This window comes from Lactuca sativa, chromosome 8, assembly GCF_002870075.4.
Source record: "Lactuca sativa cultivar Salinas chromosome 8, Lsat_Salinas_v11, whole genome shotgun sequence".
Lineage (NCBI taxonomy): Eukaryota > Viridiplantae > Streptophyta > Magnoliopsida > Asterales > Asteraceae > Lactuca > Lactuca sativa.
In genome coordinates, this window is record NC_056630.2 from 57,318,923 (window position 1) to 57,341,832 (window position 22,910).

At 39.7% G+C, this 22,910-nt stretch overlaps 1 protein-coding gene across 1 annotated transcript; it reads right to left on the reverse strand.

Annotated features, from left to right (window-relative positions):
- Window positions 1-578: 578 nt before the first annotated feature.
- Window positions 579-1,205, reverse strand: LOC111910973 (uncharacterized). The gene has a single exon (XM_023906744.1). It carries the CDS (start codon window positions 1,203-1,205, stop codon window positions 579-581), a length of 627 nt encoding a protein of 208 aa, XP_023762512.1.
- Between the last annotated feature and the right edge of the window lie 21,705 nt (window positions 1,206-22,910).

A 22,910-nucleotide genomic window follows, 5' to 3' on the forward strand; every position in this document is an offset into this window, starting at 1 on the left:
CAAACTCGTATCTGGTGATACCCAAAGAGTAGATTGATCTTGGAAAACCAAGACGCTCCCTGCAACTGATCAAATAAGTCATCAAAATTAGGTAATGGATAATTTTTCTTTATGATGACTTTGTTCAACTACCGATAATCAATGCACATACGGAGGGACCCATCCTTACGAAGAAAAAGAACTGGTGCCCCTCATGGAGAACTACTGGGACATATAAAACCCAAATATAATAACTCCTGAAACTGAGTGGATAACTCCTGCATCTTAGGAGACGCCAACCGGTAAGGTGCCCTAGCAAGTGGGACTGGGTCTGGAGTAATATTAATCCGGAACTCGACTTGCTGCTTGGGAGGAACACCCTTTAAATCATCATAAAACAGCTATGGAAACTCATTGACTATGGCGACCTCATCGATAGATAACTGCCGACGACCACACCTTCTATCCACAACATACACCAAATATCCGACACATCCATACTGAAGGTACTTCCAAGCCTTAACTGTGGAACATATAACCAAATTTCTCTTCCTCTTCTCTCTATAGATAGCCATTTTTCCTCCACTTATGGTTTGAAATCAAACTACTTTATGTCTACAATCAATAAATACGTGATGACGATCTAAGCAATCCATATCCATGATGAAATTGATCTCCCCCATAGGAATCATGATGAGGTCAATCAAAAATCTCTTATCATAAATATCAAAAGAGCTACCTTGGAAAACCACAGATGCACTAACCAGTGTATCATTATAAATATCAACTAACGTTGGCGAGTCAAGCACCCCTAAAGTAATGCTAAAATTCTTGCTAAAAGCAATAAAGGCTAACGATTGGATCGCCCTTGAGTCGAAAAGAATAAGAACAGGCATATAATTCACAGAAAAGTACCTGATAACACATAAATAAGCATACCATTGTAATAAATTCATATAGACTAGGAAATAGCATATAAATCTCACAACGTCTGGGGCAGTGACAACCTCTGTGGCTGTAAGCTTAAATGCCCTTGTGTCTTCGGGCTTTTTATGCCCTCCTTCAGGAATCCTCAATTTGGCAGGAGCAAGAGCCATGAGCTGTTGACCGGTACTGCTCCTACACTCTTCCTTGTAGTGACCAAACTGATTGCATCTGAAGCACAACTTTGAAGACTCCTTACAATCCTTGTTGATATGCCTTGACTTTCCATACTTGTAGCACATGGTAGGATGAACCCTACAATCCCCAGGATGATTTCTTGCACACTTGCTAAACCTGGGTATAATCCTCTTACGATCCCCCTTGCCTCAATTTATATTGAACTTCTTCTATGGCTTACTGGTCGCCTGAGTTGGTGTCAGCCTCTTCAGATTCAACTATCTCTCAAGTTCAATATCACGAAGGCGATCTACCTCAATCATCTTACGGATAGTCTTGCACCTTGCGGTGATGACACACACTTGCAAATGTCATCCTTCCACATAGAACTATACTTGGACATCTTGATGGGTTCTGTAGCTAGATACTCTAGAAAAAACAATGACTTCTCGTAAAACATTGCAGTAATCTCATTCAAAGTCTCTATATTGTGTCTCAAAGAAATAAAGTCCCCAGTAAGTTGCTGGATCTCCACAGCTGGAATAAACTTCTCCTTGAATAGTTCCGAGAACTCAGGCCATGCCATAGTCACCATCTCTGCAGGTGAACGGGTGTTACCGATAAGTTTCCACCAATCCATGGACACATCTCTCAGAATGTTCTTAGAATGACGAACCTTTTCCTCCTTCAGGAAATAACTGGGATGAAAAGCATCCTCAATGTCCGCAATTCACCTCATACTAACAATATGATCCCTCTTCCCATTAAAATGTGGTGGATGGCAAGAAAAGTGTAACGTCCTGATTGTTAACATAAGTTTTTTCATTTTTATTTATTCAATTAAATCAGAGTAGAGTTAAACCATGCGGAAAACATGATGTCAATGCGTGTGTGCAGTCAAGCCTTGCCCTTCTCAGGATCCGACGAAGTACCTGAATACATTTGTAGTCAACTGGGTAATTAAAAAACTTAGTGAGTTTCCCAAAAACCATATACCACAATACATATACATGCATGGAAATAATGACTCACGACCTTTCGCCAATCCACTAACTAGATAGCGACCTTTCGCCGATCCACCAATAATATGTGTATCTTAGAGTTACGGTTTGCTTTCTATTTCGTCTTCAACACGAGTCTATGTGTGTTTAGACTTATAGCCCATCTGCCATTTGTTCTTCGACACGAGTCTCTAGGCTCCCAAAATGCCTCAAAGACTTGTACTAGAGAGAGAGAGAGAGAGAAAGTTAAGAGGGAGTTGGTGTGATGAATAAGTAAAGGCCGACTTGCTACTTATAGGCCTATATAGGGGAGGCACGACGCACACCAGACTAGGGTGGACAGTGTCTATAGGTAGGTAGTAGGGGTGGCTCTGGTTATGACATGTGTCATGATGTGGCTGGTGTTGCGTCGCGATTATTCAGGTAAAATTCTCAATCTTCTAAAAATGTATCTTTTGAATACGAGCTCCGTTTTCAATGTTCTTATATCGACGTGTAGCTCTCGACGAGTATTACAAATTTCATTTAGACTCTGTCGGACAATTCGCATCCTATTTTAAATTTAACAGTCTATGAATAATACACTACAAAAAACCGTCTAAAATTCGTAACTCCTTCACACGGTCTCCGTTCTCGATGTTCTATATATCAACAGATTGGTATTGATGGGAAATTCAACTCTCAGTTACATTGTTTTGGCTAACACCCAACCAATTTTAATTTCCATTTCAGTGTCGCACACTGTTGTTCTGTGTTGTACTGAAACTTCGAAAAGTCATAATTTCCTCATACGAAGTCAGATTTGGGCGTTCTTTATACCCACATAATCGGCATCATGACTAATAAAACTATATTGGTTACTATTTTGGCTAAGAAGTAATATTTTTCTACTTCGAGTTTTATAAACAAACATTTATATTTAATTCTATCGTGAAGTGAAAATCAGGTGTTACAACTCTCCCCCACTTACAGAGGTTTTGTCGCTAGAAATCCTAATATTAGTGAAACTTAAGATAATTCCTACATGTCATATTATTGGAGTTATCGAGATAAACTTATGATCTAGCCAATGTTGACGCATCAATATTTTCCAGTAGAGCTTAATTCTCCACCTTAGACGTACTCCCGAACTCCTTGAAAAGTCTTCAGAAAATGGGAACTTGTCGGTCTGGTTTTCCATAATTTTACTCTACGATCGGCGATTCCCTTCACACGGAAAATGTTAATTTGTTCATTTGACTAGGGAAACCGTCGACTCGTTATAAAGCGAATTACTAGGGAAATTTATCTATGACATCCTAACAGAATCTACCTTCCGAAACACCCCCTTCAAAAGGCTTATGGTATATCGTTTTGAGTTTGTGTCCCATGACATATTCCTATGGTATACCCTTAAAACACACACTAAACTAGATTGCATGTGGTCTCTCTACCTAGTTCAGGTGTTTCTTCATCATGAAACTTAACCAAGGCTACTATAACAGGTTCACTGGTTTGAAAACTCTGGAACCAATACTCTAGTATTGTTGATGGACTCATTATAAGGCTTGCTCATAGTCCAACCTACTAGATTATAATGAACACTAGCTCACCAATAGTCTTCTTTCTAGGTTCTAAATACTTTACGTGTATCAAGGTATAACTACTGCTCGAGCAATTCGTTCCTATTCCTGCTTACGACTCGTCGTGGAGCTATCCAACTGTTGGGATTAGGATGCCAGACCGCTGTTGTCATCATCCCCATCGGTCTTGAAGACTCACCATCATTATACCATTGTCTTGAAAGAATGCAACCATCATCCTTCCTTGATATCTGTTAATCATAACAAATCTTTGCTACTTAAACTTCTGAGGCTACAACCAATCTGAGGTCCTTAATCTACACCGTACGGATGCTAAAGTCTAATCGTCATCCTATGTCAACATATGAATGCTAAAATTTGGTCATAGTTCTACATTAAGTCTCATGCTTATCAACAAAGGAATTACTAAACCTATGATAATAATGACACATTAACATATGATTACATGGTAGTATGAATTCTAAATTCTAACTTGTCGCCCTATATTAACTTGTGATTGCTATCGTTCAACTGTAGTCTTCTATCAACTCACACTCACTCCTATAAGAAAACACTGAACCAAAAGTGTATCCTGTCTTGAAGCTTAAGATAATAACGATGCATTACTAGACTCATACGTAGTCGCATTCAATGATCCATCTAACGTGACCCTTTACTGAACGAATGTGTCTAGGAAATTTACACTAGTTTGTTACTATCCTTTTGTGTTCTCTATCATCTGAAACCTTACACCCTAAAAACTTGAACATCTCTGTTACAATACCCTACCATCTTACTATAGTTCTAAATACGAAGGGGGTACTTAGGTCCTTTTACTATATTGCAGGTCGAACCTTCATTGACATCACCACAACGCTACTTGAACTAAAGAGGCATATCCGAAGTTGAATCTCCCACAACTACCACTTTGTAACGCCCGTAGATCAGGGCTAGTCAATTTAGAGACAATAAGAGTCAAAAATGACTTTTTGATAGAAGATTATTTAGGATGAATAATCCTAACTAAGTTGTAGTATATGTTACAAGGTTTCCGTACATATAAAGAACGCCAAAATCCGAGTTATAACGAAGAAGTTATGACCTGTCGAAGTTTCGCGACAGAACCGGCACGACGCAGCGCGACGTAAAAAGTGAATTTACGTTAGAGCGATATTTAGCCTTAGCAATCTAAACGAGAATCGGAGATCTCGTTGTTGGTATCGAAGCGATAAAAAGTTAGGCGAGAACGGACGTCAAACTAAGAAGTTATGAATTTATAACGAAGTTTTCTGTCGCGGCCTATTAAAAATAAATAATAAAAATAAAAGTCAAAATTAGCCGACGGAGTCTAAACGAAAGTTGTAGAGCGTGGTCTCACCTTCGCGTGGATATAAAGAATGTCGAAAACGGAGTTCGTATGAAGAAGATATGAATTTCCGAAGTTTATTAATCAATTTGTATTTAAATTTAAAAGGAAATTCGGAAGCATTATCCGAAGGAGTCACCGGTCTGATCCGAGGTACGCGCTGCGTACTCGAGTACGCCCCGCGTACTCCGAAGTGTCGACATTCGCAGCAAGTGGCTTCGGATGACGCACGCAGTGACGTTTTTCGGACCAGTACGCCCCGCGTACTGGCGTACGCCCCGCGTACTCCGAGGCTCCAGCCTCCTATAAATAGGATGCGAGGGCAGCCGACCCAATTGCCAATTTCTTCTCTTCTCTCTCCCGTTTTGCATCGTTTTGCGTGCCAGAAATACCCCGAAGCCCCGGTATTATTCTCTAGCCCTGAGGCAAGTCCCGAGATCCCGAAGATCCCGAGAAATGCGGTTCCCGAGCCGAAGCTCTGCCCGCGAGAAGTTCGATTTTTGTGGAGATCTTCCAGATCTACGATGGATTACTACTTCTATAAGCCGTAGTGCTGTCGGATCGTCTTCTGATCAAGTGAGTGTGTAGTTATTTCTTCTAATACAATAATACGAAGTATTTTATATAAAAAAAATACGTGCTATGTGTATATATTTGGTTGTGTTATGTGTGAATGAGTATTCACTCTCTTCTATCTTACAGATCTGCTTATTTCTTTATGAGATATGTGTTACGTGTGTGTGTGCCTCATCTGTTATTTGATATATGTGTTGATTAAAGCATGCTATACAGGTTTTCTTTAAACTATGTATACAAATGTATATATATTTTTTTTATCTACTAATATTGTTGGGTAGAACATGGGTAGATGGGTTAGTTGGTGACTATGGAGTTAGCGCCTGCTGTTAGATAAACCTTGGTGACTATGGAGTTAGCGCCTATTATTAGGTAAACCTTGGTGACTATGGAGTTAGCGCCTTTTGTATAAACCTTGGTGACTATGGAGTTAGCACCTATTGTATAGACCTTGGCGACGATGTGACTTCGTGCCTATTTGATGAATCTTGGCGACTATGGAGTTAGCGCTTGTTAAGTGTACCTTGGTGACTATGGAGTTAGCGCCGCTTGAGTAAACCCCGACGACTATGGAGTTAGCGTCTGATAACTATGGATCTAGTACTCGATAGATAAACTTTGGCAGCAATGGATTTCGTGCCGATTCCTTAGGAATAAGTGAATGAAGGATAGTTGGTTCTTAGGGTGAAACCTTAAGAAGATAATGGGGATGGGTATTTGGGTTGATTGTTTGATAATTGAATATAACAAATGTATTATTGTGGGTTGAAAACCCTATATGCTCACCAGGCTCCCAAGCCTGACCCACTCAGTTTTCTTTTCATTACAGGTAATGACACAAGAGTATAAGTCGGCGGACTTGACGAGAGATTTTGGATTATAGATCAGTAGTTGAATAACTATTGTAAGGTCTATTTTATGTTGTTTATGCTTTTGGTTTGTAACGAACATGACATCCCGAGGTTTTATTATTTAATAAAAATACATTCTTTTTGAGAAATGTTTTGATAAAATGGTTATCATATTTTATTTTGGGAACAAATTCCGCAACCGTTTTCTTTAAACGATCACTCTGATTTTGAAAACAAAGCATAAACAAATCGGTCTTTTCTGGCCGTGAAATTGGGGATGTCACAGTTGGTATCAGAGCATTAGTTTAAGCGAACTAGGAATTTGTAGGATTTCTAGACTTAAACTTAGAATGCTAAGCAATGATTGCGAGTTGAGTGTGTCCATTATATTTTAGGTAGTACACCTAAATTGACACAGGCACTATTTTATTTTAGGAAAATTGCCTAAAATGCTTTTGCGTGCTAAATGTTTTGTGTGGTAGCTATATTGATGCTATTATTTGTTCGGATCTATGGTCTGTTGCCGACCGGATCTGGAAACCTTATGTGTATAGGATTCTAAGCGTACGTCTACGATATTAGAACTAGCATATAAACGTTTCGGAGTGATAAGGATGATTTGAATATCTATCGTGATTAAGGATCTAATTTCATCATATTCGGTGTATAGATCAAAAATGGTGAGAACGAGGAGTGGAGTTGGAAATGCTGATGAGAACAGGAATCAAGTACCAGTAATTGAACAAATACCTGTTGTGGCAGCAGCGCCTGAACCAATGACAATGGCCGGAGTTCAAGTGATGATCCAGGCAATGTTGAATAATCAGATGGAAGAAACTAGACGTCTGATCAGACAAAATCGCGAGGAATTGTCAATTCGAGTAGAAGAGCCCGAAGTAAATGGAGGGCATTCTGAAGGAGGAAACTATAGTGGGACCGTTGGTCAAGCCAACCCACCAATAGTTCGCCAAAACAACCAGGATAGAGGAAATGATGGACGTGGATGCAAGTACAAGGATTTCATGGCATCCAAACCACCATGTCTTTCTGGGAGCCCGACACCGGTGCAAGTCATGGACTGGATCTCCGAGATGGAGACAATGTTTGAAAGTTGCGAGTGTAGCAACAAACAGAAGACCGCTCTTGCAATCCCTCTGTTAAAATCTGGAGTATTGAGCTGGTGGAAGTTACTGGCTGGTTCAATGCCCAAGGGGGAAGCTAGCAAGATGTCTTGGGAAGAGTTCGTGGAGCAAATGAAAATGCAATACTGCTCTGAGCAGGATCTTCTGGAAATCAACAATGAGTTCCAGAATCTGAAGAAAGGAAAATTAAGCGTTACTGAATACGCTACGAGCTTTACGGAGAAGATGAAGCTTATTCCATACCTAATTCCGACTGAACTTTCCAAGGTCAACAAATTTGCCAATGGATTACCAGCGGACTTTGGTCCGATAGTCAAACAAGCAACCACTCTGAAAGCCGCCATCTGGGCAGCCAAAAATGTTGAGACCCAAATAAAAGAAAAGGGTCTGGAAAGGGCTGAAGTTGGAGAGAAAAGGAAGCGTGAAGGATCTTCAATAATCGACAAAGAAAGTAAATTCTCGAAATCTGGGGGAAGAGATGAAGCTAAGTGGTGTGAGAAGTGTAAGAAGAAACACTTCGGGAAATGTAGCGAGGAGTTGACTTGCTACAAATGTGGGAAGACAGGGCACTATGCCAACAAGTGCGCACCTAACAAGAAGATGTGCTATAGGTGTAATGGAGAAGGTCATATTTCTAAAGACTGCCCACAGAAAAACACACCTCCACAGCCAAGGGCATTCAACATGTTCCTCAACGAAGCAGAAAGAGATGGGAGGGTTAAAGGATGAAGACTTCATATTAATATATAAAGTCGGTAAAGTCTGTATCAGGAGGCATAGCCTGTTGGAGGCATAGTATAGGGTGAACTTGAACTTTTGTGTAATAGTTTCAAGAATTAATATAAATCCTAGTTTTGTTATCTGATGTGTTGAATGATTATATGATTTATGTATGGTGACTTGGTTAACTGCGAGACAATACCTGGGACGAGTATGAGTAGGTGTGAATGGTAGTAGAGATCTATACTACCGGAAGCACAGGACTCACGCTTGGATCAGGGGAAGTCACAAGGTTATCAAGAAGCTAGTAATTGATTCTGATTTATTCAAGTATGTCATTACCATTGTTTCGGTAATGTCTAGAAAGATAGTTGTTATTCCGACCCTAGGGGTCATATCAATTGAGTCCGACTATGATGAGAGGTCATCGGGACACGACCCATCAGGGTTATTACTTAGCATGGAGAGATAACTTATGGAGTCAGTATACGAATCCTATTTCGTTGATGATTCCGGGACGTAATCATCCTAAGGGGGAGATAATTGTAACGCCCGTAGATCAGGGCTAGTCAATTTAGAGACAATAAGAGTCAAAAATGACTTTTTGATAGAAGATTATTTAGGATGAATAATCCTAACTAAGTTGTAGTATATGTTACAAGGTTTCCGTACATATAAAGAACGCCAAAATCCGAGTTATAACGAAGAAGTTATGACCTGTCGAAGTTTCGCGACAGAACCGGCACGACGCAGCGCGACGTAAAAAGTGAATTTACGTTAGAGCGATATTTAGCCTTAGCAATCTAAACGAGAATCGGAGATCTCGTTGTTGGTATCGAAGCGATAAAAAGTTAGGCGAGAACGGACGTCAAACTAAGAAGTTATGAATTTATAACGAAGTTTTCTGTCGCGGCCTATTAAAAATAAATAATAAAAATAAAAGTCAAAATTAGCCGACGGAGTCTAAACGAAAGTTGTAGAGCGTGGTCTCACCTTCGCGTGGATATAAAGAATGTCGAAAACGGAGTTCGTATGAAGAAGATATGAATTTCCGAAGTTTATTAATCAATTTGTATTTAAATTTAAAAGGAAATTCGGAAGCATTATCCGAAGGAGTCACCGGTCTGATCCGAGGTACGCGCTGCGTACTCGAGTACGCCCCGCGTACTCCGAAGTGTCGACATTCGCAGCAAGTGGCTTCGGATGACGCACGCAGTGACGTTTTTCGGACCAGTACGCCCCGCGTACTGGCGTACGCCCCGCGTACTCCGAGGCTCCAGCCTCCTATAAATAGGATGCGAGGGCAGCCGACCCAATTGCCAATTTCTTCTCTTCTCTCTCCCGTTTTGCATCGTTTTGCGTGCCAGAAATACCCCGAAGCCCCGGTATTATTCTCTAGCCCTGAGGCAAGTCCCGAGATCCCGAAGATCCCGAGAAGTGCGGTTCCCGAGCCGAAGCTCTGCCCGCGAGAAGTTCGATTTTTGTGGAGATCTTCCAGATCTACGGTGGATTACTACTTCTATAAGCCGTAGTGCTGTCGGATCGTCTTCTGATCAAGTGAGTGTGTATTTATTTCTTCTAATACAATAATACGAAGTATTTTATATAAAAAAATACGTGCTATGTGTATATATTTGGTTGTGTTATGTGTGAATGAGTATTCACTCTCTTCTATCTTACAGATCTGCTTATTTCTTTATGAGATATGTGTTACGTGTGTGTGTGCCTCATCTGTTATTTGATATATGTGTTGATTAAAGCATGCTATACAGGTTTTCTTTAAACTATGTATACAAATGTATATATTTTTTTTTTATCTACTAATATTGTTGGGTAGAACATGGGTAGATGGGTTAGTTGGTGACTATGGAGTTAGCGCCTGCTGTTAGATAAACCTTGGTGACTATGGAGTTAGCGCCTATTATTAGGTAAACCTTGGTGACTATGGAGTTAGCGCCTTTTGTATAAACCTTGGTGACTATGGAGTTAGCACCTATTGTATAGACCTTGGCGACGATGTGACTTCGTGCCTATTTGATGAATCTTGGCGACTATGGAGTTAGCGCTTGTTAAGTGTACCTTGGTGACTATGGAGTTAGCGCCGCTTGAGTAAACCCCGACGACTATGGAGTTAGCGTCTGATAACTATGGATCTAGTAGTCGATAGATAAACTTTGGCAGCAATGGATTTCGTGCCGATTCCTTAGGAATAAGTGAATGAAGGATAGTTGGTTCTTAGGGTGAAACCTTAAGAAGATAATGGGGATGGGTATTTGGGTTGATTGTTTGATAATTGAATATAACAAATGTATTATTGTGGGTTGAAAACCCTATATGCTCACCAGGCTCCCAAGCCTGACCCACTCAGTTTTCTTTTCATTACAGGTAATGACACAAGAGTATAAGTCGGCGGACTTGACGAGAGATTTTGGATTATAGATCAGTAGTTGAATAACTATTGTAAGGTCTATTTTATGTTGTTTATGCTTTTGGTTTGTAACGAACATGACATCCCAAGGTTTTATTATTTAATAAAAATACATTCTTTTTGAGAAATGTTTTGATAAAATGGTTATCATATTTTATTTTGGGAACAAATTCCGCAACCGTTTTCTTTAAACGATCACTCTGATTTTGAAAACAAAGCATAAACAAATCGGTCTTTTCTGGCCGTGAAATTGGGGATGTCACAGTTGGTATCAGAGCATTAGTTTAAGCGAACTAGGAATTTGTAGGATTTCTAGACTTAAACTTAGAATGCTAAGCAATGATTGCGAGTTGAGTGTGTCCATTATATTTTAGGTAGTACACCTAAATTGACACAGGCACTATTTTATTTTAGGAAAATTGCCTAAAATGCTTTTGCATGCTAAATGTTTTGTGTGGTAGCTATATTGATGCTATTATTTGTTCGGATCTATGGTCTGTTGCCGACCGGATCTGGAAACCTTATGTGTATAGGATTCTAAGCGTACGTCTACGATATTAGAACTAGCATATAAACGTTTCGGAGTGATAAGGATGATTTGAATATCTATCGTGATTAAGGATCTAATTTCATCATATTCGGTGTATAGATCAAAAATGGTGAGAACGAGGAGTGGAGTTGGAAATGCTGATGAGAACAGGAATCAAGTACCAGTAATTGAACAAATACCTGTTGTGGCAGCAGCGCCTGAACCAATGACAATGGCCGGAGTTCAAGTGATGATCCAGGCAATGTTGAATAATCAGATGGAAGAAACTAGACGTCTGATCAGACAAAATCGCGAGGAATTGTCAATTCGAGTAGAAGAGCCCGAAGTAAATGGAGGGCATTCTGAAGGAGGAAACTATAGTGGGACCGTTGGTCAAGCCAACCCACCAATAGTTCGCCAAAACAACCAGGATAGAGGAAATGATGGACGTGGATGCAAGTACAAGGATTTCATGGCATCCAAACCACCATGTCTTTCTGGGAGCCCGACACCGGTGCAAGTCATGGACTGGATCTCCGAGATGGAGACAATGTTTGAAAGTTGCGAGTGTAGCAACAAACAGAAGACCGCTCTTGCAATCCCTCTGTTAAAATCTGGAGTATTGAGCTGGTGGAAGTTACTGGCTGGTTCAATGCCCAAGGGGGAAGCTAGCAAGATGTCTTGGGAAGAGTTCGTGGAGCAAATGAAAATGCAATACTGCTCTGAGCAGGATCTTCTGGAAATCAACAATGAGTTCCAGAATCTGAAGAAAGGAAAATTAAGCGTTACTGAATACGCTACGAGCTTTACGGAGAAGATGAAGCTTATTCCATACCTAATTCCGACTGAACTTTCCAAGGTCAACAAATTTGCCAATGGATTACCAGCGGACTTTGGTCCGATAGTCAAACAAGCAACCACTCTGAAAGCCGCCATCTGGGCAGCCAAAAATGTTGAGACTCAAATAAAAGAAAAGGGTCTGGAAAGGGCTGAAGTTGGAGAGAAAAGGAAGCGTGAAGGATCTTCAATAATCGACAAAGAAAGTAAATTCTCGAAATCTGGGGGAAGAGATGAAGCTAAGTGGTGTGAGAAGTGTAAGAAGAAACACTTCGGGAAATGTAGCGAGGAGTTGACTTGCTACAAATGTGGGAAGACAGGGCACTATGCCAACAAGTGCGCACCTAACAAGAAGATGTGCTATAGGTGTAATGGAGAAGGTCATATTTCTAAAGACTGCCCACAGAAAAACACACCTCCACAGCCAAGGGCATTCAACATGTTCCTCAACGAAGCAGAAAGAGATGGGAGGGTTAAAGGATGAAGACTTCATATTAATATATAAAGTCGGTAAAGTCTGTATCAGGAGGCATAGCCTGTTGGAGGCATAGTATAGGGTGAACTTGAACTTTTGTGTAATAGTTTCAAGAATTAATATAAATCCTAGTTTTGTTATCTGATGTGTTGAATGATTATATGATTTATGTATGGTGACTTGGTTAACTGCGAGACAATACCTGGGACGAGTATGAGTAGGTGTGAATGGTAGTAGAGAGCTATACTACCGGAAGCACAGGACTCACGCTTGGATCAGGGGAAGTCACAAGGTTATCAAGAAGCTAGTAATTGATTCTGATTTATTCAAGTATGTCATTACCATTGTTTCGGTAATGTCTAGAAAGATAGTTGTTATTCCGACCCTAGGGGTCATATCAATTGAGTCCGACTATGATGAGAGGTCATCGGGACACGACCCATCAGGGTTATTACTTAGCATGGAGAGATAACTTATGGAGTCAGTATACGAATCCTATTTCGTTGATGATTCCGGGACGTAATCATCCTAAGGGGGAGATAATTGTAACGCCCGTAGATCAGGGCTAGTCAATTTAGAGACAATAAGAGTCAAAAATGACTTTTTGATAGAAGATTATTTAGGATGAATAATCCTAACTAAGTTGTAGTATATGTTACAAGGTTTCCGTACATATAAAGAACGCCAAAATCCGAGTTATAACGAAGAAGTTATGACCTGTCGAAGTTTCGCGACAGAACCGGCACGACGCAGCGCGACGTAAAAAGTGAATTTACGTTAGAGCGATATTTAGCCTTAGCAATCTAAACGAGAATCGGAGATCTCGTTGTTGGTATCGAAGCGATAAAAAGTTAGGCGAGAACGGACGTCAAACTAAGAAGTTATGAATTTATAACGAAGTTTTCTGTCGCGGCCTATTAAAAATAAATAATAAAAATAAAAGTCAAAATTAGCCGACGGAGTCTAAACGAAAGTTGTAGAGCGTGGTCTCACCTTCGCGTGGATATAAAGAATGTCGAAAACGGAGTTCGTATGAAGAAGATATGAATTTCCGAAGTTTATTAATCAATTTGTATTTAAATTTAAAAGGAAATTCGGAAGCATTATCCGAAGGAGTCACCGGTCTGATCCGAGGTACGCGCTGCGTACTCGAGTACGCCCCGCGTACTCCGAAGTGTCGACATTCGCAGCAAGTGGCTTCGGATGACGCACGCAGTGACGTTTTTCGGACCAGTACGCCCCGCGTACTGGCGTACGCCCCGCGTACTCCGAGGCTCCAGCCTCCTATAAATAGGATGCGAGGGCAGCCGACCCAATTGCCAATTTCTTCTCTTCTCTCTCCCGTTTTGCATCGTTTTGCGTGCCAGAAATACCCCGAAGCCCCGGTATTATTCTCTAGCCCTGAGGCAAGTCCCGAGATCCCGAAGATCCCGAGAAGTGCGGTTCCCGAGCCGAAGCTCTGCCCGCGAGAAGTTCGATTTTTGTGGAGATCTTCCAGATCTACGGTGGATTACTACTTCTATAAGCCGTAGTGCTGTCGGATCGTCTTCTGATCAAGTGAGTGTGTAGTTATTTCTTCTAATACAATAATACGAAGTATTTTATATAAAAAAATACGTGCTATGTGTATATATTTGGTTGTGTTATGTGTGAATGAGTATTCACTCTCTTCTATCTTACAGATCTGCTTATTTCTTTATGAGATATGTGTTACGTGTGTGTGTGCCTCATCTGTTATTTGATATATGTGTTGATTAAAGCATGCTATACAGGTTTTCTTTAAACTATGTATACAAATGTATATATTTTTTTTTATCTACTAATATTGTTGGGTAGAACATGGGTAGATGGGTTAGTTGGTGACTATGGAGTTAGCGCCTGCTGTTAGATAAACCTTGGTGACTATGGAGTTAGCGCCTATTATTAGGTAAACCTTGGTGACTATGGAGTTAGCGCCTTTTGTATAAACCTTGGTGACTATGGAGTTAGCACCTATTGTATAGACCTTGGCGACGATGTGACTTCGTGCCTATTTGATGAATCTTGGCGACTATGGAGTTAGCGCTTGTTAAGTGTACCTTGGTGACTATGGAGTTAGCGCCGCTTGAGTAAACCCCGACGACTATGGAGTTAGCGTCTGATAACTATGGATCTAGCTGTTTTTGACTTTGAAGAAACTCATTTTTTTCATATCTATTGACTTTGACGTTCCCAACTTATTATTACCACTTGTTCCTACCGCAAGTGATGTTCTCGTATAGCACGACCAAAACATGATAAGGTCGTGATAAGCACAATGTTTTATAGTAACGCACTAATGCATACGTATGCCTAATTGGTATATGAGGATATAACTAACTTAGTGGAAATACTAGCAACAATGTCGATTGCTAGATCCAATGCCTTATTCCTACTTCTTTGGGACAGTTAATCTTGTCGTGTTCCAACTGAACCTCTTGTAATGATCTTCCAAACCATTTTTGGAACACCTAGATGCAACACATGAATGCCACTTACATGTACCTTCTATCTAACCACAACAATCACTACTTCCTTATTCTTTTGAACAAGAAACAATAGCTTGACCTATTCATCGATGCTTGTTCCTGAATCCACACCTGCTCTTTCATCCTTTGATGAACCTTTATTCCCATGTCTTGGAGACACCCGTTCCTTCCTAACTCATCCCATTACATAGTATCTATCTCATCTACAATAACAAACTTAGTGATCATAACTTGATAACCTTTTTTTTTTCAAAAAGGTCCAAAGAAAACTGAACCTTTTCCTCTAAGAGATAAACACTAATTTGGAAGGTACTCTTTATATCTTTCATCCTTTTAATGATAACACCTTGATACTTTATCCTTTAAACATGACATGTCGACCTATAACCACATCACCGCAGGTAGCAACTCCAACCTGTGGTTGTTCAACCCCCAACGAAGGTTGCAATCCTTTCATCGATCACCTTGATCATCTTCTTCTTAAATCACACGACCAAGGTTTGTACTATATTGAACTAGGTTCTTAGAACGTAATCTACTTACGTAGGTTTACTCTATTTGGACTTGATACTTTATGAATAATTGGGCCTGAACTTAGACTTACTGTCTTAGACATCACCATACCACATGTAATGACTAAAAAAATGCAAAACGAATTTATAATGCTAGCCACACTATCTACCCAACTACTGAAGGGTTTTAAGCACTCCGACAACCTTATGGTGCACATGTAACCCTAGATTCTGTGGATCTATGTTTTATCTAATTATACATGCAATAACTAGCATACAATTTGACAATTGAACAACATAACTAGTTAGATAACTTATCTCTTAGTAGGACTTGTAGTTCTTGGCCTTCAAAAGCTTTAGCACCTCAAATGTGATGCCTCTAATGTGTCACAAACACCAAGTGTAAAAGGAGGCTTGAGAGAATAAGTTACTTAGCATGAAATTGATTCACACTCTCCAATATTGTATGTGGCAACCGATTTTAGCTCTAGGGAGTTCCTTTTATAGTGTGACAGGTGCTAGGGCTACATCCATGTAACCCCCTAATGCACCATGACTCTTCATATTACTTAGGCTCCATGGGTTAAACCTCCATGGACTATCCATGTTGGTTTAGCCCATCCTAAATAACTATGGATTATTGGCCCACACTAGAAGAATCATTGATTTACCAAATCAGTCCCCACATATTTAGTTAGTCTCTTTTGATCACTAAATTAATTCCAAATTAATTATTGATCAATATTAATTAAATAATATGATTTCATATTAATATATTATACTTGTAATATATTAACAAATCACAAATAACCTTATTCTCAAAAGTCCATCCTATCAAGTTGCATTGGTGAAGGCCACCCAAAAGGACCTTGCTACTCTCGGGTCAAGTACATACCAATTATAGTTATGGGCTTAGACACCTAATCCAATAGTCTCCCACTTGCATAAGTCTAATAACTATAACTATAAGTACGACGTAAAACTGACTAGCAATCGTAGCTCTTAAAAGCCGTTGTCGAACTCTGACCCAGTTAGTTACATGTCCTTTAGATAAGGGATTATATAATCCTCTATTATTCAAGATATCATCTAGACAAATACATGGAACAATGTCATACTTATTGTCCAACAGTTTGTTTCTCGATTTCGGATTTGTTTAGCAGAGAGCTTAATTGTACACATCAATTTAGTCCCGACCGGGCCTGGCACATAAGGCAAACCAAAATCATCGAGGGGCCCAAGATATCGCTTTTAATTCTCCAAGAATGAAAAGGAACAGATAAAATTAGACATTATATGCTTGTACTAACTATTCGTTAAATCATACATAACAATGTGTTTTAGAACATCAAGTTACTGATGCGTTTTTTCACTATCAATGTACAACCAACTCATAGTCAACAACTCATATATCTTAGTTTGAAGACTTATATGATATTATCGTCTCACGATCACTCATGATAAATTCCATGAAGTGATTCAAGTGAGCATGGGTTTAATCCAATACTTAGACCTTATGAGCACTCATGAATGTTGTAGCTATCTCTTGCTATGTCTAAAACACTTCAGGCAATCTACAAGCCAAATTCATGACAATCTTGCCTCAATACTTACTTCCAAAGTATGATCGACTGTGGACAGTTTGAATAATATAATTATTCTGGACATCAAAACATGCAAAATGAAACAATAGCAAACAATTGACACAAGATAGTAACTTTACTCATAAATAAAATACCTTTTGTTTAATCATCAAATGTCAATTACAATCTATATATTACAAGTTTCAAAATAGCTATCTAATCATTAAAACTAATATCATCCTTTAGCCCAATGCTCCTTGCATGATGCAAATGCTTAACCCTACTTAATCCCTTCGTGAGGGTATCTGCTGGGTTGTCATCTGATGATACCCTGTTTACCACGAGGAGTCCTTCTTCCACCCGATGTCTTATGAAGTGATATTTCCTGTCGATGTGCCTGGATCTGCAGTGATCCCTTGGTTCCTTGGTTAAGGAAACCGCACCTCATTGTCACAGAAAATCTCCATAGGCTCCTTTATAGTTGGTACAACTCCAAGGTCTCCGATGAAGTTCTTAAACTATATCACCTCCTTCGACGCTTCGCTTGCTGCTATGTACTCTGATTCGCATGTGGAATCGACTATAATCTCCTGTTTGGAACTTTGCCAAGTTATCGCTCCTCTATTTAAGGTGAAAACCCAGCCCGACTGAGAGTGGAAATTATCTCTGTCGGTCTGTAAGATGGCGTCACTATACCCTATGACTCTTAAGTCGTCACTCCCACCGAGAGTAAGGATCCAGTCCTTAGTCCTGCGTAGGTTCTTAAGAATATTCTTTACCGCAGTCCAGTGAGCTTTACCAGGATTCCCTTGATATCTTCTGAGCATGCTCAAAGCAAAGGACACATCAGGGCGAGTACAAGTCATAGCATACATGATCAAGCCAACTACGGAAGCATATGGTACTCGAATCATCTCAGCTATTCCAGCCTCTGTACTCGGACTCTGAGTCTTACTCAGTTTGGTATTGCCTTGGATGGGTAAGTCACCTTTCTTGGAATTCTCCATGCTGAAGCGTTTCAACACCTTGTCCAAGTAGGTACTTTGACTAAGTCCAATTAGTCTTTTACTCCTGTTTCTCAATATCCTTATCCCTAGGATCTAAGCAGCTTCTCCAAGGTCCTTCATAGCGAAACACTTCCCAAGCCAGGACTTAACCTCCTGCAAGTTTGGAATGTCATTTGCAATGAGTAGTATGTCATCCATATACAACACCAGAAAGCTAACTATACTCCTGCTAGCCTTGACATACACACAAGACTCATCGTCGCTTCTCGAAAATCCAAACTCTTTGACCTTCTCATCGAAACAAAGATTCCATATGCGAGATGCTTGTTTCAATACATAAATGGATTTATCAAGCTTACACACTCTATTAGGGTACTTTGCATTGACAAAACCCTCTGGCTGACTCATGTAAACATCTTCAGCCAACTGCCCATTAAGGAAAGCGGTTTTAACATCCATTTACCATATTTCATAGTCATGAAATACAACAATGACTAACATAACCCTTATAGATTTAATCTTCGCCACTGGTGAGAAGGTCTCATCATATGCAATTCCATGAGTTTGATTAAAGCCATTCGCAACCAGTCACGCCTTATATGTGTGTACTTTCCCATCCATGTCGGTCTTCTTCTTGAAGATCCATTTGCGCCCGACTGTCTTACGACCCGGTACATTGTCAACCAAGTTCCAAAATTAATTGTCATACATGGACTGAATCTCGCTGTCCATAGCCTCTTTCCACTTTGCGGACTCGGGGCCTGCCATGGCTTCCTTGTAATTTTTAGGTTCATCAAAATTTACCAGTGTGCTATCACTGATAAATGTATCACCCTCAGATGTTATTGTTGGATTAGTGTCTAAGTCCATAACTATTTTGGTATGTACTTGACCCGATGGTGCATGGTCCTTTTGGGTTGCCTTCACCAAAGCAACTTGATAGGATGAATTATGGAGAGAAAGGATTAAATATGATTTATTAATATATTATGGGAATAATATATTAAAGGAGAAATCATATTGTTTAATTAGTATTAGTCAATAATTAATTGGTAATTAGTTTTGTGATTAAAAAAGATTAATTAAACTTAAGGGACTGGAATTGTAATTATAAGATAATTGCAATTTGGGCCATGGATTGCCTTTTATTATAAGGTGGACGAATTCTATGGGGGAAGCCAATATGAAATCGTCCAAGGCCTTAAGGAAAGGGCTCCATGGGTTGCTTAGGGCTTAAGCATCCAAATTAGGGTTTCCTTGTTAGATAACCCTAATTGCCTCCTATATAAAGAGATCCCTTATGACCAAAAACGTGGGTAAGACTTCTCTAGGGTTTGTACACATTTTGGGCAGCCTCCATCCTCTTTCCTCTTCATCCTCTTGCTTATGGTGTTTGTGAACCATTAGATGAGTGACACTTGTGACTCTATGCTTTCTAAAGTCAATACAAGGAGATTTGGGATTGTTATTGCTACATAACAATCAAGGTAATATTATAAACCTATTCTCATGTTAATATGATTACTTGTATGCTAGAACTAGGGTTTATAGTCTTGGATAACTTGCATGTACAATAGAGAAACCTAGATCCAAGCGTTAGGGTTTGTATGAGCACATAGGATGTTCTTAGGACCAAAACCCATCAGTGGTATCAGAGACTAGACTGGTTTCTATTGTATTGATGCTTGATATGTATGAAAAATTCGATTTTTTGGTTTCTGGAGGCTGGAATCGCCGAGTCCATAGCTGAACTCGCCGAGTCCATGCAGACTCGACGAGTCCAAGTCTGACTCGACGAGTCAACTCGTCAGATGGAGCATATCTTGGGATTTCTTGCTGTTTTTGCTTTGGGATAGTTACCTTATCATATTAGATCAATATAAATCCGATTTTATGATATATTTGACTATATTCTTGATCTAATTGATGATATTTATCAATTAATAAGATAATTGTTTCCTTATGTGATAATTGATTAATTATTTTGATTAAATTGGTAAATTGTTTTGCAAGAAATCATTAAATAAATCAAATATGGATAAATATGTGATTAAATGTTAATTTAGATTTTTTGTTGTTTGATCCTTGTTGTTATGAAAAGTTTCATATTTTCCCCTTTAGGTTTTATAGTTTAAATTTGAACCCAAAAGTTTTGTTGTTTTGAAATTTAAATAGTTAAAACCCTAATGTTTTGAAAAAGGTTTCAAAACTTGCCCTCAAGTTTTGGAATTTAAATTTTGATTAATTGTTTAATTTTGATGTATATTTAAATTCTAAACCCTAATGTTTTGAAATGATTCAAAACTTGCCCTCAAATTTTGGAATTTAAAAGTTGATTAAAGGTTTAATTTAGGAATGTTAAATTCTAAAACCCTAGTATTGTTTTGAAAAAGTTCAAATCACTCCCTTATGGTTTTATTAATTAATTAAGGTGTATAATTAAAAGAGGTTTAATAAATCCATAAAGTTTTTGGTTTAAAATTTAATTGAATTAATAGTATAATTGTTAAATTTGACCACCTAATATTTTAAAAGTATAAAATACACCCTATACTATATATATAACATTAAAAGTCTGATAAGTTATTATATAAACTTGAAGATCGATTAGATCTTTGTAACAGGTATTACGATGAACACAAAACAGTAAATAAGACAAGTATGAATCAAAATATGTCGAATGATTAATTCAAACAATCCTCAGCAGAGCTCGACTAAGAACTTCCGCTGTAGAGGATTTAGGGTTACAAGAACGATAATAAACTTCTGAATAATACTCTGATCTATCTTTTCTAGCATTACTATCGTTTCAATCGCTTTCCTAAGATGCATGCAAGCACCTATATTTATAATAAACCCTACTATACTTACGGATGGACAGGCCCATACCGGAGATACAAAAACGGACTAGTTAACGAGCCCAATAGACGCAACACTTAATACAAAAATCGACCCAACAATCTCCCCCTTTGCGTCAAATTGGAGCGAGACTACTTCTTCTTCTTGCTTGGGCCAGCAGCGGGTGTCTTCTTTACAGTATCAAACAGACGTGTGATAAGAGCGAGAATAGTCTGTCTGAACCGAATGTATCATTGTATCATGTCATCGAAGTACTTGACATCATCCGCTGAGTTTTGCTTGCATCTGTGGATGATCCCCAAAACATGCTCTAAGCAGGTAGTAGTGTACAGATGTTTGTCAGCCAAGGCAAAGAGACATTTCTGTCCTTCGTTTCTGGTGAACATGACAAAATTCCTTCTTGAATCAATTCTGCCCATCTGCATTTGGTTCAGATCACTGGCCGAGCCAACAGGAGATATTTTTGGTTTCTTCTTAAATACGCTTGCTATCTCCTGATCCATCAGTGCAACTTCCATGATGTAGCACACCAGCATCCTCTTGAGATGGTCGATGATCGGACCATATTCAGCTTCGTTGGTGAAAAGGATGTTGTGCAAGATAATCCAATCATGGGGATTGAGATTCGGAAGATCTGCAAGGGAAATGGCATGCTCGGTTTTGGCAGATCCCTGAAGTACCTTGAACCGAACGTTAATGAAGTTCCTTTCAGTGTACGGCTTCAAGACCCGAACGTTGATAATCTTCTGAGCGCTCCAAGTTTGATACTGAGGTTGAGCAACCTTCAGATAGAAATCGATTAAGTCCCAATCAACCTGTGGATGAGGATGAGGGAACTCTGCAACGTTGGAGAAGGCGTGAAAGATGAACGCCTTTCGGGTCAGTGGCATGTCAAACTGAGAATCGACAGTATTGGAACAGTTAAACGAAATAATGGGTTCCAGCCACAAGATACTCGGTGTGTCGATGGCTTCTTTTATCATCCTCTCGAGAGTCCAAGCAGGAAAAAGAGATTTCCTACTCTCAAGAAGGTCGTGGGCTTCCTTCTGTTTTCGTTCAGCTTCTTCAGCCTCTTTTGCCACACGAGCACTGACATCAGCCTCATTGCGTCGACTTCTACGCTTCAACAAGTCGGCAATGGTTTCTTTGTCTTCTTCCTCTTCTTCCTCAGCAATAGTTTTGCCTTTATCTTTCACACCCGAACCGGAGGCTTGGCCTACTGGAGGAGGTTCGGTAGTGTGAGTTGCCTTTGAGGAATGAGGTGGTTGGGAAACAGACTCCTTCTCTCCCCCTTGTTTCGGAATGGACACGAAATCAAGTAGCCCTTCGATTTTGCTTAACAGGGCAAGGGAGGGATCAAGCTTCACTGCAAGGGTACGCCTCACAGAATAGTTAAGGATAGGATCATGTGCTTCGAGGATGTTTGATATGGCTGAGTGGACATCCGAAACACACATCTTAATCACCTCCCTTTCGGACCGAAGAGATTCAATCTCCTGTTGAGAATGGGAGAGTTGAACACTCTTGACCTTCAGAGCAGTGGTCTTCTTGGCAAGAACATCCATAAGAGAGTTCTCAGCAGCCAAATCTTCTTGGAGCTTCGAGAGACGCTCGTCTATGGTGGTGCAAAAGGCTGAGTTGTCGTCAGAAAGCGTTTGACGAAATGAAGCGAAGGACTTCAACTCAGTTGAGACAGACGTTGTCAACTGTTGAACAATTGGTTCCAACGTAGTCTTCACATCATTTGCACTCTCCTGTAAAGACTTTAACAGGGAAGAAGCATCAGAAAATAGTTTATCGACTTTTTCGGTCGCAGCCTGGCAGGCTTTTGTTGAGGCGTCGATGGCGGAGGTTGCAGAAGCAATGGAATCTTGC

What these genes read in the sequence shown, in the direction of transcription:
- LOC111910973 (XM_023906744.1), bottom strand. Translation starts at nt 1,205, where the DNA reads ATGTGCTACAAGTATGGAAAGTCAAGGCATATCAACAAGGATTGTAAG.